This window comes from Talpa europaea, assembly GCF_964194135.1.
Source record: "Talpa europaea genome assembly, chromosome: 16".
Taxonomy (NCBI): domain Eukaryota; kingdom Metazoa; phylum Chordata; class Mammalia; order Eulipotyphla; family Talpidae; genus Talpa; species Talpa europaea.
Window position 1 is genome coordinate 41,814,311 of NC_140084.1, and position 17,391 is coordinate 41,831,701.

General features: G+C 59.6%; 1 protein-coding gene across 1 annotated transcript in view; it reads right to left on the reverse strand.

The window, feature by feature from the left end:
• The window catches only part of FCGBP (Fc gamma binding protein), a gene marked incomplete at both ends in the record, with an annotated part of 70,753 nt that overhangs the window by 23,134 nt on the left and 30,228 nt on the right, over nucleotides 1–17,391 (reverse strand). The window contains 12 exons of the mRNA XM_084256916.1: nucleotides 131–747; nucleotides 1,075–1,648; nucleotides 2,335–2,672; nucleotides 3,855–3,996; nucleotides 4,368–4,567; nucleotides 4,711–5,287; nucleotides 7,316–7,902; nucleotides 10,106–10,706; nucleotides 11,917–12,309; nucleotides 12,669–12,868; nucleotides 13,012–13,588; nucleotides 15,617–16,203. Coding sequence (XP_084113042.1) covers nucleotides 131–747; nucleotides 1,075–1,648; nucleotides 2,335–2,672; nucleotides 3,855–3,996; nucleotides 4,368–4,567; nucleotides 4,711–5,287; nucleotides 7,316–7,902; nucleotides 10,106–10,706; nucleotides 11,917–12,309; nucleotides 12,669–12,868; nucleotides 13,012–13,588; nucleotides 15,617–16,203 — 5,393 coding nt within the window. The remainder of the gene's footprint in view (nucleotides 1–130; nucleotides 748–1,074; nucleotides 1,649–2,334; nucleotides 2,673–3,854; nucleotides 3,997–4,367; nucleotides 4,568–4,710; nucleotides 5,288–7,315; nucleotides 7,903–10,105; nucleotides 10,707–11,916; nucleotides 12,310–12,668; nucleotides 12,869–13,011; nucleotides 13,589–15,616; nucleotides 16,204–17,391) is intronic.

The window sequence follows — 17,391 nt, forward strand, 5'->3', positions numbered from 1 at the left end:
CCCTTGGCTCCAAGATGTGTACTTGGAACCCCTGCTAACCTGCAAAAGGTAATCAGGAGGATGTCAGACTCTTAGCTTTCCCAAACCACCCCAGTGCTGGCAGGTGCTGTCTGACCCACAGCGGCCTCACCTGCAGCTTCCGGGGCCACTGGGCACTGAGCGTCAGGTTGTGGTTGTAGATGGACAGGGTGACACTGCGAGTATAGCTGACGGCCTGGCTGCCCCGGTGCTCATTGGCAACGGTCACGGTGAAATGCTCAACCCCGTTGGGTAGCTCACCACAGACCCCACTCAACAGGTATTCGCAGGTGCCTTGGAAGTCGAATCGGTGCCCATCCAGGGTGACATAATGGGGGTCACCCCAGGCCTGACACTCAGCCGTGCTGATCGGGTGGCAGCCAAACTGGCCTGATGGCAGCAGAGTACACTCTTCACCTAGCCCACAGCTGGCAGGTGTGCAGACCACCGAGCCACCCCCGGGACCACAGCGGCACAGCTGGGAGCAGGTGCCATCAGACCAAAACTCGCTGCCTGCTTCATGGTAGGTGCCGTTGGCCCAGCAGCCACAGCCGCCGTCCAGGGGAACGCAGTGGTCGATACTCAACACGAAACCCGGGTCACACTGGCATCCCTCGGCGCAGGGGCCCTCACAGAATGCTGGGGTGGTGGGGGGCGCAGGGGACGGGCAGCTGGCTGGACAGACTGGGCCACAGAGCTCATAGTGGCTGTTGCTGGGGCAGGGGAGCTCTGTGGGAGGATAAAGGGGCGGGATGGAGAGAAAGAGACAAAATATCAGGAGGTGGGATCTGAGTATAGGGTGGAGGAGGCAGAGAGATACGAAGGACAGAAAGTGAGACAGAGCAGGAAACAGTCACGAAGAGGGGTACAGAGAGAAAGCGCGAGACAAAGAAGACCCAAACGTAGAAACACGGAGAGAGAGTGTCAAAGGGTGCTACGGAGCAAAGACAGGAAGAGACAGAAAGAAAGAGATGCAGAAGGCCAGTCCTGGAGCGACAAGACCCCCCCCCCCTCCAAACCCCAGCCCAGCACTGGCTTTGCTCCCCCCACACTCACCACAGCCCGCCTGCAACCGCCAGTCCTCGATGACAATGCCTGCGGCCTGGCAGGCGGCAGCATAGGCAGCCAGGGCCTTGCAAAGTATGTCGTGGGCCCCGCCTCCCATGCAGACATCCAGAACGCAGCCCTCGAAGAAGCTGTCGGGGGGCACATGGGCGTGGCAGGCAGCAAAGGGGCCTCCGGCACCAGAGGCCAGGGGGCCACAGTAGGCCGGGCCCCCGTACTCCTCCAGCTGGTCCCCAGAACATGTTGGGCAGGACCCCTGGCATTCGTCCCAGCACAGTGGGTCCCAGCCTGGCACTCTCCAGCTGCCGCCCCAGGTGGGTATGGAGGGAGCCAGGGTGCCATTGGGGAAGGCTTGGTCATTGCTGGCGTTGCGGTCCATGTTCCCACAGAGCCCGCACACGGCGCCATGATAGCTGCTGGGCAGAGTCACCTCCACGCGCCAATTCCAGTCATAGCTGACGCGCAGCCCGAAGTCGGTCACCAGCACTGCTTTGGATGAGCCATGGGTCACTGAAATGCGCCCGCCAGCCGCGGAGACGGGCAAAGCTGTCTGCACGCCGTTGACCTGGGGGAAGGAAGGAATGGAGACAAACAGAGGTGACTAAATGTGTGGGGGGCCCAGCTCACCTCACCTCCCTCACCTAGCATGGCTGGTGCTGCCAAGGCCTTCCTCACAACCAGCCACATGGTCATCTGGCAGCCATTACAGAATCTGCTCAAGTCTAGCTGCTCTCTGGAGAGTGAAAGCTCATGTGGCTTTTTCCCCACCCTGGGGCTTGATCCCCATCTTCCCATCCTCTCTCCTCCTCCCGGCTCCACCCCTGCACCCCCACCTCAATGTAGTTCTACATTAGAGTCTCTGGGCCTTTCAAACATTCACGATGGACCTGACCCTCAGCTGCGTGCTTTATACTTTACAGGTAGCACCTCACAGAGGGGCGGGGCCTGCTCTGACCCCCAGCTCACAGCCAGGCCCGCCTTCACTTGCCCAACTTCAGCCAGCCCATAAAGAATGCCTGGATTCAAATCCAGTTCTCTAAAAAGGCATGAGCTGACATCCTACATCAGTCAGCTCTGAGCAAAGGGCCAGGCTTCCTTAATTCAAAGCAAAAGGGTCAGGTTTTTGCTGTAACAGTTGCTTTTGCTGCCATTTAGTTCCAGGCTGGGTGAGGAGAGCGCGCCTTGGGCACCTCCCTGTGGCCAGCAGAGCCCTTCTGCCCTAATGGGTGGGCTTGGGGCCAACGGGCTTACCCGGACTTTGCCAATTTCGTCTTTGTGGATGGAGATGTTGACGCCCAGTGTGGTCACGGTGACTCGCCTCACATAGGACACGGCAGGGTTGCCCCGGTTTTCATTCTTGGTGGTGACAGTGAAGGGTATCAGGTCCTGGGCGCTGACTCCTGGACAGGCAGTTGTCGCCAGCACGTAGTCACAGGTGCCCTGGAAGTCGAAGTCCCGGCCGTCGAAGGAATGGTAGTGTGGGTCGCCCCACAGCCAGCAGGTGTCCTCGTAGTTGGGCACGCACACACCCTCGCCATCTTTCTCCTTGCACGTCTCCTGTGGCCTACATATCACATCCTGGCAGGGGTCTGGGGGCAGAAGAGAGGTCTTTCAGGGGCTGCCCAACACCTCCCCTCATCATGCCAGGAAGGTTGGCTCTGAGGATAGCCCAGGGGAGACCAGATCTCAGGGGTTTCACATCAGAGACCCAGGCCTGGCACTTTGAGGTCTGAGACCGAGGTCTCTACAGCCAAGACCCAGGTCTACGGTCTCTGTATCCGAGTCCCATGCTGGGATAGCCCCTTGCTGAGAGCTTAGCTCCAGGGGACCCAGATCTGAGACTAGAGTCCCAGAAGCCCCTGTGTCCACAAAGCCAGTCTTTACAGCACCCCAAGAGGGCATCCCTGGATCAAGGGTTCTGTGTGTTCAAGACTTGGGCCCCAGAATCCCCCACACCTGAGCTCCAGCTACTAAGGCCAATACATTTGAAATCCTGGAGATCGCAACCAAAGTACTGGAAGGACTTTCTGGGGAGCATCTCACCCCAGAGGACCCAACATATGAGACCCTGACACTGGGACCCTGGACCTAAGCTCACAACCTGGAGTTCCCACCATGGAGTCCTGCCACCCAGGGCTACTGTGCTTGAGACCCTGCATCCATGACTCCAGCTTTTGTGGGTTCTTTGCCCGAGACCTCAGGACTCTGCTTTCCATCCCAGACGTGGAAGCTCTAGCTCCCCTTCGCTAGGGGATGGTGTCTGAAGGCCAGCACCTAGTGCACTAGTGGTCAGCAGACTATGGCGCTACACCTGCCTGCTTCTGTAAACAAAGTTTTACTGGAGTCAAACCACCGAACTTAATTGACTACAATGCTCTTCATGACGCGGTGGTGAGGTGAGTGAGACCATGTAGTCTCTAAGTTTCAATATTTACAGCGTGGACCTTTAGAGAAAAAGGTTGCCTGTTGCTGCCTAATCTGACACCCTAGGAAAACTATCCCAAGGGTCCTCACTCTGCATTCCACCCTAAGGATATCGGATACCCAAGCCACACATCTGCTCGTAATTGCCTGGCGCCGAGACGCGCACACTGCATGAGGTCTCTTTGTTTGCCATGGGAATCCCAGTCTGGGGCCCAAGGTCTAAGATCCCAAATTCAAGTCCTCTCTCCCTCCACCACAAAGGTCCTAACAGCTCCACCCTCAGTGTCCTAGTGCCAGAGTCCATGTCCTTTGTTAACAATGCACAAGCCCCGGACCCAGGCCAGTACCTTTCTTGATGCAGCTCAGGATGCCTCCAGAGGGCTGGCACTCCTCCTCAGGCTTGCAGCTGTGCTCCTTGCACACCATGCCTTTGCCGGCGCGGCACACGCACTGCTGATGGCAGTTGTCAAGAAGCACCAACTCGTCTGGCTGTGGGGACACAAGGCCTGGGCGTCAGGGCGGGCGCTACTCTGCCATTGCTGCTGCTGTGCACAGAGCAGGACCCAGAGCACTTGAAACCCACGTATTCAGCAGTGAAACACCATCTGAGAATCTAAGGGGCAGCATAGCTTTGTAATCAGTCACTCACTTACTCACTCATTCACTCACTCACAGACTCAATTATTGCAAACTCTCCCCTGAGCCTCTGCTGCAGGAGAGATTCCAAGAGGGAGTAAAGGCTCCAGAGCAAAGGCTCTGGAGCAGATGCTCAGGGCTGTTTCTCCATTCCCAGCACTAACACTAAGGGGCTGGCAGGGGCTGAGGCCTGGACTCTGCCCGGGATGCCGGGACCCCACTACCTCGTAGTAGACGCCGTTGTGATAGCAGCCGCACTCCTCCATGGGCACACAGGCCTCGCCGCTGTTGAGGAAGCCAGGGTCGCACTGGCAGCCCTCAGCACAGCCTTCGGGGCACTTCTGGGGGGTGCCGAGTGCCGAGCAGCTCAGGGAGCAGGTGTCCGCGCAGACCTCATAGTGGCTGTTGGGGGGGCACTTCATTGCTGCAGAGGGGGGGTGCCCGTCAGCGCCCGTGGAGAGCGGTCCCAACACCCGGGTCCCCTGTTTCCCTGTCACAGCCTGCCCTTTGCCCGGCCCCGCCTCCCCGTCTGCCCCTGGCTTTGCTCCTCCTGGCCCCCGCACTCACGGCAGAAAGATTCGGTCCTCCAGGGCTCCACGTGGCCTCCGGCCGCCTGGCAGGCGCTCACATAGGCCTCGATGCTCGAGCAGAGGATGCTCAGGTTCCCGCCGCTCACGCACAGGTCGAAGACGCAGTCCTTCAGGGCACCCTGGGGGCTGAGCAGTTTGTGGCAGGCGGCCAGCGGCCCAGTGGGCTTGGTGAGGAAGCCACAGAACTTCTCCTGCTGGTACTGCTGCTCCTGCTCAGGGGTGCAAACTGGCCCGCAGTCCTCGCAGGGGGGCGGCGACAGGCAGGGTGAGCCGGGCACCTTCTCCTCCCAAGAGTTGCCAAAGTCGTTGGGGTTGCCTGCCTGCGAGCCGTCGGGCTTCTGGAAGTCATCCTTGGAGTCGCCGTTGTAGTCTCCGCACAAGCCACACATCTGCTCGTAGTAGTTGCCTGGCACCGTGACCCGCACATTGTACACGAGGTCGTAGGCCACACGCAGACCAAAGTCGGTCTGGATCACCGCGTCCTTGCCGCGCTGGAAAGCACGAATCCGGCCCTCGGCCAGCTCCACGGGCAGCTTCATGTCCACGCCATTCACCTGCCAGCGAGGGAGGGCACACTTAGGCGGCAAGCCTGAGAGTCCAATGCCTCTGACCCCTCATCTCAACTCGCCGGGCCTGGCTTCCACTCGGGACAAGTGGCATGGAATAATGGCTGCCGTGGGCTCCCTGGTGCTCCCCGAGACACCTGCACAAGAACCCAGGGTAGCACCTGATCTGGAGTGAGGATCTTTGCAGATGTGATGAAGGGAGTGAGCCTCATCCTGGATGAGGGGGGACCCTGGACAGGCTGAAGGGAAGACGCAGGGACATAGAGAGAGGGCTCGTGAAGGTGAGGAGAGGCTGGGACTGGAAGGATGTGGCCACGACATATGCCACACCTGCAGCCACAGAAGCCGGAAGAGGGGAGGAAGGAATCTTCCCGACAGCCGTTGCACGGTGCAGCCAGGCTGACATCTGGGCGCATGGGCCCTGCCTCACAGCAGTGAGAAAATAAATTTCTGCTCTTTCAAGCTGTCATGGTGGCGGCGATTTGCAGTGGCAGTCACAGGACCCTGACAGGCCTCAGAGGGGGCCCAGCCTGACAGCTTCCCTTGGCCCCACTCCCGGGCGGTCTGTAACGTGGTGATGGCCCCGGGGCCACCCGCCTGGGCACGACTCATCTCTGCCCTTCCACTCCCTGGGATGTGGGCGGTGAATCCATTCTCTGCGTTTCTGTCCTTACCCCACGGGGCTGTCGTCAGGTTAGACCCATTCCTGTTTGAAAAGTGCTGAGAAATGTGTGTGGCCCAGAATGGATGCTCTGGGAGCATTTCACACGGTTACTGGTAAGACTGGAAGTGTTTTTGAAGAGGACCTGATGTAAAGGGTTTTTGCGTTAAGTATCAGTGAATAGAAAGCCAAGCTCGCGGCCTGGGGAAGGAACGTCATATCCGTGGGCTAAGAATTAGTGCTTCAGCTGCAGCTGGGCGCCAGCAAAGCCTCAATAGCTTGTCCTCCCCCACCGCATGCGCGAGCCCTGGATTCCTTGGGAGGCGTGAGGAGTGAGAGAAGGTGGGAGGAAGACAAGCTCCTGGAAACTCTCCTAAACAGGCAGCCAACCGCCACACTCCCGGCACGGAGCGACAGGTTAAGTTCAAGTGATTTAATCTCTGCACCTCATTTCTTCATCCATAAAATGGGGATGGTAAAAGGCTGCACCCCCCAGAGAAGTTGGGGGCTACAGGTACGTGCAAAGCAGCAAGAACACCAGAGAGAATGGGTGTTATTCCAGGAGCCCGGCCCCACCGACGACCAGGGCACAGTGAGCACCGGAGCAGCCTGTGCCAACCGGCACCCTCGCCAACCGTGCCACTGCAAGTCCATGACCGTGTGCCGTGTGTCAGTGGATCCCTGGAGTGCCAATTCTTCAGGTAAGTGAAATGCCCGTTTCCAAGAGAGCAAACCCTTCTCTCAGAGAAGCACCCCGGGGCACCAAGCACAGAGCACAGAGTCTAGGACACGGTCACGGGCTCGCTCCTGCCTTTACAGGGGGTTTTAGCCAGAGATGGGACCAGCCCCTCTGAAAAGGGCAGCAAACCATGGCACCTGCATGTGCTGGCACGGGGACAAGACAGTGTGGCTGGGAGGTGCTCAGCGACACAGGAGCAGGGCAGTGTGGGCACAGGAGCACCTGGCACGGACATGGGGACACCAGGGACGGTCCTGTCCTTGGACTTCCCCAGACTGTTCCTGTCCTGCTCCAGGCGGGAGACCCGGGAGGTGGCTGAGCCACGGTTGGAGGGGGGAGGTGGGAGTGGAAGAGAACAGGGGCCAGGAGAGCCCCTCAGAGGGACGGTGGAGCAGCAGAGGCAGGGAGCCTGGGAGAACAGGGCCACTGGCTGCTCGTGGCAGGCCTGCTCCTGCCTGGACCCGGACTGGGCTTTGAGTGACACCTTCTGTCCCTTGGCCCTCGATCCTCCCTGCCCGCAGAGCTCTGAGGCCCCTGTGAGAAGGCCAGATGGTGCCGCCGCACCCACACACCACCCAATCCCTCCCCGCTCCTCGTGGCCCTCCCCTGCTCTCACCGTGACCTTCCACTTCCTCTGCTCCAGCCGCAGGCTGTAGTTATCCACCAGCACAGTGATGGCCTTGGTGACGCTGGCACGGCTGCTGTAGCGCTCGTTCTCCTGCAGGACGGTGAATCGGTGCAGGCCCGTGCGGTTCCCGCAGGTCTGGGCCAGCACGTACACACAGAGGCCCATGAAGTCGAAGCGGCGGCCGTCGAAGGTGGTGTAGTGGGGGTCTCCCGACGCCTGGCAGGTGACGGAGCCCACGGGCACACAGCCCAGGACGCCGTTGGACGGCTGGCAGGCCTCGTGGGGGCCGCAGGTGGAGGGCTGGCAGGTCACCACTCCGCCCTCGTGGCAGTGGCACAGCGACTTGCAGCCTGGTTCATAGAAGCTCTCGCCCAGCGGGTGGTAGGCGCCCTGGTGGACGCAGCCGCAGGAGGCCAGGGGCACGCAGGACTCACCGCTCAGCACGAAGCCCTCATCACACACGCAGTCCTCGTGGCAGTTGGAGCCGCAGCCCCCGGGCACTGGCTGGTCTCCGCAGGACGGTGGGCAGCCGTGGGAACACAACTCGTAGCTGCTGTTGAGAGGGCAGCTCATGGCTGCGGGAGAGTGCCCGTGAGGGTCAGCCTTCCTGGCTCCCCAGGGTCACACCGGGACCCCAGGCCCGGCTCCCTCACACGCCGCACAGGCAGGGCTGAGGAGGGTGAGCTCAGCCCGGCTTGGGCAACAGAAGACACCACAGTGACCTGATGCTGAGAACGGAGGGGCTCCCACAATTAACTGTGGTTTGGGAACAGTGTCCTCAGTGAAGGCTCCAGCTGGTAGCAGCCTTTGAATGCTGGGACATGTATGACACGCACGTGTGCGGGCAGAGCATGCGTGTGCGTGTGTAGTGTGAGTGTGAATGCAACAGTCTCAGCTGCCCCGCTCTACAGCGGGAACACGGTTGGACGTTGCACCACATTGAGTGTATTGAGCACGGCGACCCCGCGCCGATGGAGGACTGGTCAGGAGGCTGCGCCTGTCCACTGCACCAAAGACGCTTCTGTCTAAGGTGAGGAAGTGTCACCATTTGGGGCCTGATCCGGGAACTCCAGGGACTGGGAGCAGTGAAGCCAGGAGGATAACACAAATGTGATACAGTGTCACATGTGTGCACAGCACAGGAAACGCACACGGGGGAAGTGACAGAGCAGAGGAATTTCAAACAGCAGTCCCTGCTAGGTGAGGGAGACATGTGCGGGGATCGGGAGGGGGCAGGACATGCATCCAAGCTGAGGGGAACTGGGACGATATGGGGGGAAATCTGACCCGTTTGGTATGAGAAAAAAAGTAACCGTGGAGAAGTTACTTTAAAGTTTCCTTTAAATCATCCATGAAAATAAGAAAAGCCACCAGGAAGTGATGGAGAAAGGGGAGGAGGGCCCAGGATTGGCCAGAATGCAGTAACTGTGGAAGTTGGTGCTGGGTATTGTGGGTATTGGGGTGTGGGGCCTGCCTGAGCTCCCCTCTGCCTCTTGCCCAAGTTCTAACAACACGGCCTTCTAGAGCTACCAGGGTACAAGGGCAAGACTGGCGGGAGGGAAACAGAGATTCTCAATGTGCACAGAGGCCTGAGCAAGGTGTCTTCAATAGCACAAATTCGGGGCCGTCGGCCTGGGTGCACCCACCTGTCCTGCTGCTGTGTGACCTCGGGCCACTTACTTAATATCCCTGTGCTACTTTCTCTTTAACGTGTTTCCTCACATACATTAGTATCTCACTCTTAACATCTCCGCAGAGTGTCAAAGAGCAAGCTCACAGAGCAGGGGGACTGAGAGGATGAAGCGAGGACTGAGAGGCCGTGAGCACAGAGCTGCCTGGGGGTGGGGAGAAGCCTGCGGGGTCAGCTGTGAGCCCAGGTGTCTTCCCGACCGGGAAAGGGCTTGTGGTGGGCTGAAAAGCCTCCCCTGTGAAGGTGCTTCTCCACTTAGCAGAGAACACAGGGCCCCGGCCACTCGCCATTCAAGGCGGTGACCTCCCCTGAGGGGGACCCCGCCAGGGCCATGGGCCACCACTTCTCAGCGCTCGCACTGCGGGAGATGGACGCATCAGCACGCTGAAGCCACTCCTCCCCTCTGCTCCTCTCCAGTGGTGGAGAGACTAAGAGAATCAGAGGCCGGGAGGCCCAAAGAGGTGGGTGTCATGGGGTCACCCTGTGTGGTGCCGCCCTCCGCTCACAGGGGCCGGAGAAGGGCCCTCCACTGCCACCCACTTGCTCACGTCACATCTACAAGAGTGAAAACCAGGATGACTGGACGACGCCCCGTCTCCTCTAACAACACGCGAGAGCGGAGGGGGAGGCCCATAGTCTCACTAGACAGCCCTTCCCATGATGCTCCTGGGATGTTTAATAGTGTGATCACTACTAAGGCTCCCGCAAGGATAACTCACAACAACCTTGTTTGTTTTGAACACTTAGGGACTTAGAGGCTCCGGAATTTCTACAGCAATTCAATGTCCATATATGCACCCCCCTTAGGGCCAAGAAGTGTGCAGGGTCGGTGGTGATTGCTGATGGCCCTCCCACCACGGGGGAATCAAATGGGGTCCCCAGATCTAAAGGTCATTTTAAGAAGATTCCCTGCGCCTGCGACTGCCCTGCGGCCACGGTCCCTGGCACGGAGCTGAAGCTTTCAGAACCTTGGGTTCCTGCCCGTCAATGGCTTTACCCACACCGCCAACCTCCTAGGGCCGTTAGAAGGATGATGAACTCATGATAGGACACGTTCATGAATGGGCAACAGGCTGATGCCCCCCTACCGCTCCCAACACCGGGGCCCTCGCGAGACTCACGGCAAAATTCCTCGGTCCTCCAGGGCTCCACGGTGGCCCCGGCGGCCTGGCAGGCGGCCGTGTAGTCGGCTAAGGCGTCACATAGAGACCCGGGCTGGCCGGGCAGCAGGCAGCGGTCGTAGACGCAGTCACGCAGGAAGCCCTCTGGCTCCAGCTTGGAGTGGCACTTCTTGAAGGGACCGTCTGGGTCGGCGATGATGCCGCACTCTTTCTTGCTCTGCAGCTGCTCCTCCACCATGGAGTCCAGCTGGGGACAGTCTCCCGGTGGGTTCGCTCCGCAGCCTGGACTTGTCTCCTCCTGCCAGCTGTTTCCAAAGGCCAGCGCATTGGCAGCCTGGCCTCCTCCGCGCAGCTCCAGGTCGTCTTCCGTGCGCCCATTGAAGTTTCCGCAGAGCCCGCACAGCATGCCGGCATAGCTGCTCGGCACCTTGGCAGTCACTCGGGTGTTCCAGTCGTAGGTGACTATCAGGCCAAAGTCCGTGCGCACGACGGCGTCTTGGCCCTGGCGGTACACCTGCACTCGCCCATCTGCCGCCTGGAAGGGCAGGTATTGAAGGACACCATCCACCTGGGAAGAGATTGGGGTCCACAGAGGTCAGTGTATTCAAGGTCCCTTATGCTAGGCCCCAGCTCAGGGCCACTGCTCAGGCTGCTCCCTCTGCCTGGCACAGCGTGCACCTCCTGTCATCCTTCAGGTATCATGCTAATTCTGCACCGAACCCACAGCCTTCAGAGCCCATGTGACCTGAACCCCATCACCTCCCTGACCTCAGTTATACCCCATTCCCCATCTGTCATCTTTCCTGTCACCCTGGCTTTCCTGATATTTCTCTAACTCTTCCAGTTGAGTCTGGCATCCAGGTCTTTTCACTGTGCCAAGAAGACCACCTACCACGTTTCATCTGGCTGCTGCCCCTTTCCCTTCAGGAGTCATGGAGCTGACCCACGTGGCGCAGCAGACCACTCCCGTCACTCTCGCTGTTCCCTCGACAGTATATTTCAGGCAGTCTGCTTCTTTTGCTCCCCACTCTGTCTCTGGTGAGTCCATCCCCCGCCTACCCCCGCACCTATGGCCTCGTCCCCAGTTTTGTATGCATAAATAAAGAAAATCTTCTGAAAAAAAAGAGTATACACTCTGGAGGCAGACAGCCTGGCTTCAGATTCTGCTACTCCTTAGCTGCATGATTTTCGTCATTTGAAAAGAAAAATCGGTGGTTCTGCACTTTTGCTGAGTAAGGACCTTCAAAGGACGTTCACAGGGAAACGTGCCCAGGGGGGTGCCCATCTGGTAGTCTCCATTCCCTTGCGTAGTTGGGAGACTCTGTGAACCCCAAACACACACACACACAACTCACACACATACCTCTATTTGCCTACATTTCACTTGTCACCTTACTGTCCAAAAGTCATTATCCTCCAGAATAGGCCCAGACTACAACTTGCGGGGGTTCATACCTAACAATGTGAAGTCAACATTGACTGAAAATTTCCTGGGTGGCAAGGGCCCTTCTACACAGGGGCCAATATTAACTGGTTAAATCCCTGCGGTACCCTGATTTTGACACCCCTGGGTGTGGTATCGGATTGGCCCATCTGATGGAGGACAAGACTTAGGCCAGAGAGACAAAGTCACAGGCCCAGGGAGGGGTCCTGCTAGGCGGGGGCCCGTTCCTACCACTGACCACAGAATTGCCTCCCGTCCAGCCCCACCCTAACCCAGAGCCCCTCCCAAGTCTCAGGGTCTGTCCTGCCTCCACTGTGCCAGGGGCATCACTCACCAGCACTCTCCCGGGGTACTCCCTGCGCACTTCCACCTTCACGCCGCGGGCCTCCACGCGCACGGCACGCGTGTAGCTCACGGTCTGGCTGCCCCGATGCTCATTTTGCACCAGCACCCGGAAGGCGGGCAGCGTCCCAGTCGGACCGCACGTGCCGGTCAGCAGGTATGTGCAGGTGCCCATGAAGTCGAAGCGCCGGCCGTCGAAGGTCAAGTAGTGTGGGTCCCCGGATGCCTGGCAACTCCCAAGGCTGTTGGGGTAGCAACCCAAGAGGCCGTTCTGGGCGCGGCACTCCTCCTCAGGCTTGCAGCTGTGCTCCCTGCACACCATGCCTTTGCCAGCGTGGCACACGCAGTGCTGCTGGCAATTGTCAAGAAGCACCGACTCGTCTGGCTGTGGGGACACAGGGTGCGGGCGTCAGGTGGGTGCTACTCTGCCATCGCTGCTGCTGTGCACAGAGCAGGACCCAAGCACATGAAACCCACCTATTCAGCAAGGCAATGCCATGTCTGAGAAACAAAGGGGCTGCATAGCTTCGCTATCACTCACTGGCTCACTCACTCCCTCACTCACTCAGTCATTTATTGCAAACTCTCCCCCGAGCCTCTGCTGCAGGAGAGATTCCAAGAGGGAGTAAGGGCAAAGGCTCTGGAGCAGATGCTCAGGGCTGTTTCTCCATTCCCAGCACTAACACTAAGGGGCTGGCAGGGGCTGAGGCCTGGACTCTGCCCGGGATGCCGGGACCCCACTACCTCGTAGTAGACGCCGTTGTGATAGCAGCCGCACTCCTCCATGGGCACACAGGCCTCGCCGCTGTTGAGGAAGCCAGGGTCGCACTGGCAGCCCTCAGCACAGCCTTCGGGGCACTTCTGGGGGGTGCCGAGTGCCGAGCAGCTCAGGGAGCAGGTGTCCGCGCAGACCTCATAGTGGCTGTTGGGGGGGCACTTCATTGCTGCAGAGGGGGGGTGCCCGTCAGCGCCCGTGGAGAGCGGTCCCAACACCCGGGTCCCCTGTTTCCCTGTCACAGCCTGCCCTTTGCCCGGCCCCGCCTCCCCGTCTGCCCCTGGCTTTGCTCCTCCTGGCCCCCGCACTCACGGCAGAAAGATTCGGTCCTCCAGGGCTCCACGTGGCCTCCGGCCGCCTGGCAGGCGCTCACATAGGCCTCGATGCTCGAGCAGAGGATGCTCAGGTTCCCGCCGCTCACGCACAGGTCGAAGACGCAGTCCTTCAGGGCACCCTGGGGGCTGAGCAGTTTGTGGCAGGCGGCCAGCGGCCCAGTGGGCTTGGTGAGGAAGCCACAGAACTTCTCCTGCTGGTACTGCTGCTCCTGCTCAGGGGTGCAAACTGGCCCGCAGTCCTCGCAGGGGGGCGGCGACAGGCAGGGTGAGCCGGGCACCTTCTCCTCCCAAGAGTTGCCAAAGTCGTTGGGGTTGCCTGCCTGCGAGCCGTCGGGCTTCTGGAAGTCATCCTTGGAGTCGCCGTTATAGTCTCCGCACAAGCCACACATCTGCTCGTAGTAGTTGCCTGGCACCGTGACCCGCACATTGTACACGAGGTCGTAGGCCACACGCAGACCAAAGTCGGTCTGGATCACCGCGTCCTTGCCGCGCTGGAAAGCACGAATCCGGCCCTCGGCCAGCTCCACGGGCAGCTTCATGTCCACGCCATTCACCTGCCAGCGGGGGAGGGCACACTTAGGCGGCAAGCCTGAGAGTCCAATGCCTCTGACCCCTCATCTCAACTCGCCGGGCCTGGCTTCCACTCGGGACAAGTGGCATGGAATAATGGCTGCCGTGGGCTCCCTGGTGCTCCCCGAGACACCTGCACAAGAACCCAGGGTAGCACCTGATCTGGAGTGAGGATCTTTGCAGATGTGATGAAGGGAGTGAGCCTCATCCTGGATGAGGGGGGACCCTGGACAGGCTGAAGGGAAGACGCAGGGACATAGAGAGAGGGCTCGTGAAGGTGAGGAGAGGCTGGGACTGGAAGGATGTGGCCACGACATATGCCACACCTGCAGCCACAGAAGCCGGAAGAGGGGAGGAAGGAATCTTCCCGACAGCCGTTGCACGGTGCAGCCAGGCTGACATCTGGGCGCATGGGCCCTGCCTCACAGCAGTGAGAAAATAAATTTCTGCTCTTTCAAGCTGTCATGGTGGCGGCGATTTGCAGTGGCAGTCACAGGACCCTGACAGGCCTCAGAGGGGGCCCAGCCTGACAGCTTCCCTTGGCCCCACTCCCGGGCGGTCTGTAACGTGGTGATGGCCCCGGGGCCACCCGCCTGGGCACGACTCATCTCTGCCCTTCCACTCCCTGGGATGTGGGCGGTGAATCCATTCTCTGCGTTTCTGTCCTTACCCCACGGGGCTGTCGTCAGGTTAGACCCATTCCTGTTTGAAAAGTGCTGAGAAATGTGTGTGGCCCAGAATGGATGCTCTGGGAGCATTTCACACGGTTACTGGTAAGACTGGAAGTGTTTTTGAAGAGGACCTGATGTAAAGGGTTTTTGCGTTAAGTATCAGTGAATAGAAAGCCAAGCTCGCGGCCTGGGGAAGGAACGTCATATCCGTGGGCTAAGAATTAGTGCTTCAGCTGCAGCTGGGCGCCAGCAAAGCCTCAATAGCTTGTCCTCCCCCACCGCATGCGCGAGCCCTGGATTCCTTGGGAGGCGTGAGGAGTGAGAGAAGGTGGGAGGAAGACAAGCTCCTGGAAACTCTCCTAAACAGGCAGCCAACCGCCACACTCCCGGCACGGAGCGACAGGTTAAGTTCAAGTGATTTAATCTCTGCACCTCATTTCTTCATCCATAAAATGGGGATGGTAAAAGGCTGCACCCCCCAGAGAAGTTGGGGGCTACAGGTACGTGCAAAGCAGCAAGAACACCAGAGAGAATGGGTGTTATTCCAGGAGCCCGCCCCCACTGACGACCAGGGCACAGTGAGCACCGGAGCAGCCTGTGCCAACCAGCACCCTCGCCAACCGTGCCACTGCAAGTCCATGACCGTGTGCCGTGTGTCAGTGGATCCCTGGAGTGCCAATTCTTCAGGTAAGTGAAATGCCCGTTTCCAAGAGAGCAAACCCTTCTCTCAGAGAAGCACCCCGGGGCACCAAGCACAGAGCACAGAGTCTAGGACACAGTCACGGGCTCGCTCCTGCCTTTACAGGGGGTTTTAGCCAGAGATGGGACCAGCCCCTCTGAAAAGGGCAGCAAACCATGGCACCTGCATGTGCTGGCACGGGGACAAGACAGTGTGGCTGGGAGGTGCTCAGCAACACAGGAGCAGGGCAGTGTGGGCACAGGAGCACCTGGCACGGACATGGGGACACCAGGGACGGTCCTGTCCTTGGACTTCCCCAGACTGTTCCTGTCCTGCTCCAGGCGGGAGACCTGGGAGGTGGCTGAGCCACGGTTGGAGGGGGGAGGTGGGAGTGGAAGAGAACAGGGGCCAGGAGAGCCCCTCAGAGGGACGGTGGAGCAGCAGAGGCAGGGAGCCTGGGAGAACAGGGCCACTGGCTGCTCGTGGCAGGCCTGCTCCTGCCTGGACCCGGACTGGGCTTTGAGTGACACCTTCTGTCCCTTGGCCCTCGATCCTCCCTGCCCGCAGAGCTCTGAGGCCCCTGTGAGAAGGCCAGATGGTGCCGCCGCACCCACACACCACCCAATCCCTCCCCGCTCCTCGTGGCCCTCCCCTGCTCTCACCGTGACCTTCCACTTCCTCTGCTCCAGCCGCAGGCTGTAGTTATCCACCAGCACAGTGATGGCCTTGGTGACGCTGGCACGGCTGCTGTAGCGCTCGTTCTCCTGCAGGACGGTGAATCGGTGCAGGCCCGTGCGGTTCCCGCAGGTCTGGGCCAGCACGTACACACAGAGGCCCATGAAGTCGAAGCGGCGGCCGTCGAAGGTGGTGTAGTGGGGGTCTCCCGACGCCTGGCAGGTGACGGAGCCCACGGGCACACAGCCCAGGACGCCGTTGGACGGCTGGCAGGCCTCGTGGGGGCCGCAGGTGGAGGGCTGGCAGGTCACCACTCCGCCCTCGTGGCAGTGGCACAGCGACTTGCAGCCTGGTTCATAGAAGCTCTCGCCCAGCGGGTGGTAGGCGCCCTGGTGGACGCAGCCGCAGGAGGCCAGGGGCACGCAGGACTCACCGCTCAGCACGAAGCCCTCATCACACACGCAGTCCTCGTGGCAGTTGGAGCCGCAGCCCCCGGGCACTGGCTGGTCTCCGCAGGACGGTGGGCAGCCGTGGGAACACAACTCGTAGCTACTGTTGAGAGGGCAGCTCATGGCTGCGGGAGAGTGCCCGTGAGGGTCAGCCTTCCTGGCTCCCCAGGGTCACACCGGGACCCCAGGCCCGGCTCCCTCACACGCCGCACAGGCAGGGCTGAGGAGGGTGAGCTCAGCCCGGCTTGGGCAACAGAAGACACCACAGTGACCTGATGCTGAGAACGGAGGGGCTCCCACAATTAACTGTGGTTTGGGAACAGTGTCCTCAGTGAAGGCTCCAGCTGGTAGCAGCCTTTGAATGCTGGGACATGTATGACACGCACGTGTGCGGGCAGAGCATGCGTGTGCGTGTGTAGTGTGAGTGTGAATGCAACAGTCTCAGCTGCCCCGCTCTACAGCGGGAACACGGTTGGACGTTGCACCACATTGAGTGTATTGAGCACGGCGACCCCGCGCCGATGGAGGACTGGTCAGGAGGCTGCGCCTGTCCACTGCACCAAAGACGCTTCTGTCTAAGGTGAGGAAGTGTCACCATTTGGGGCCTGATCCGGGAACTCCAGGGACTGGGAGCAGTGAAGCCAGGAGGATAACACAAATGTGATACAGTGTCACATGTGTGCACAGCACAGGAAACGCACACGCGGGGAAGTGACAGAGCAGAGGAATTTCAAACAGCAGTCCCTGCTAGGTGAGGGAGACATGTGCGGGGATCGGGAGGGGGCAGGACATGCATCCAAGTTGAGGGGAACTGGGACGATATGGGGGGAAATCTGACCCGTTTTGTATGAGAAAAAAAGTAACCGTGGAGAAGTTACTTTAAAGTTTCCTTTAAATCATCCATGAAAATAAGAAAAGCCACCAGGAAGTGATGGAGAAAGGGGAGGAGGGCCCAGGATTGGCCAGAATGCAGTAACTGTGGAAGTTGGTGCTGGGTATTGTGGGTATTGGGGTGTGGGGCCTGCCTGAGCTCCCCTCTGCCTCTTGCCCAAGTTCTAACAACACGGCCTTCTAGAGCTACCAGGGTACAAGGGCAAGACTGGCGGGAGGGAAACAGAGATTCTCAATGTGCACAGAGGCCTGAGCAAGGTGTCTTCAATAGCACAAATTCGGGGCCGTCGGCCTGGGTGCACCCACCTGTCCTGCTGCTGTGTGACCTCGGGCCACTTACTTAATATCCCTGTACTACTTTCTCTTTAACGTGTTTCCTCACATACATTAGTATCATCTTAACATCTCCGCAGAGTGTCAAA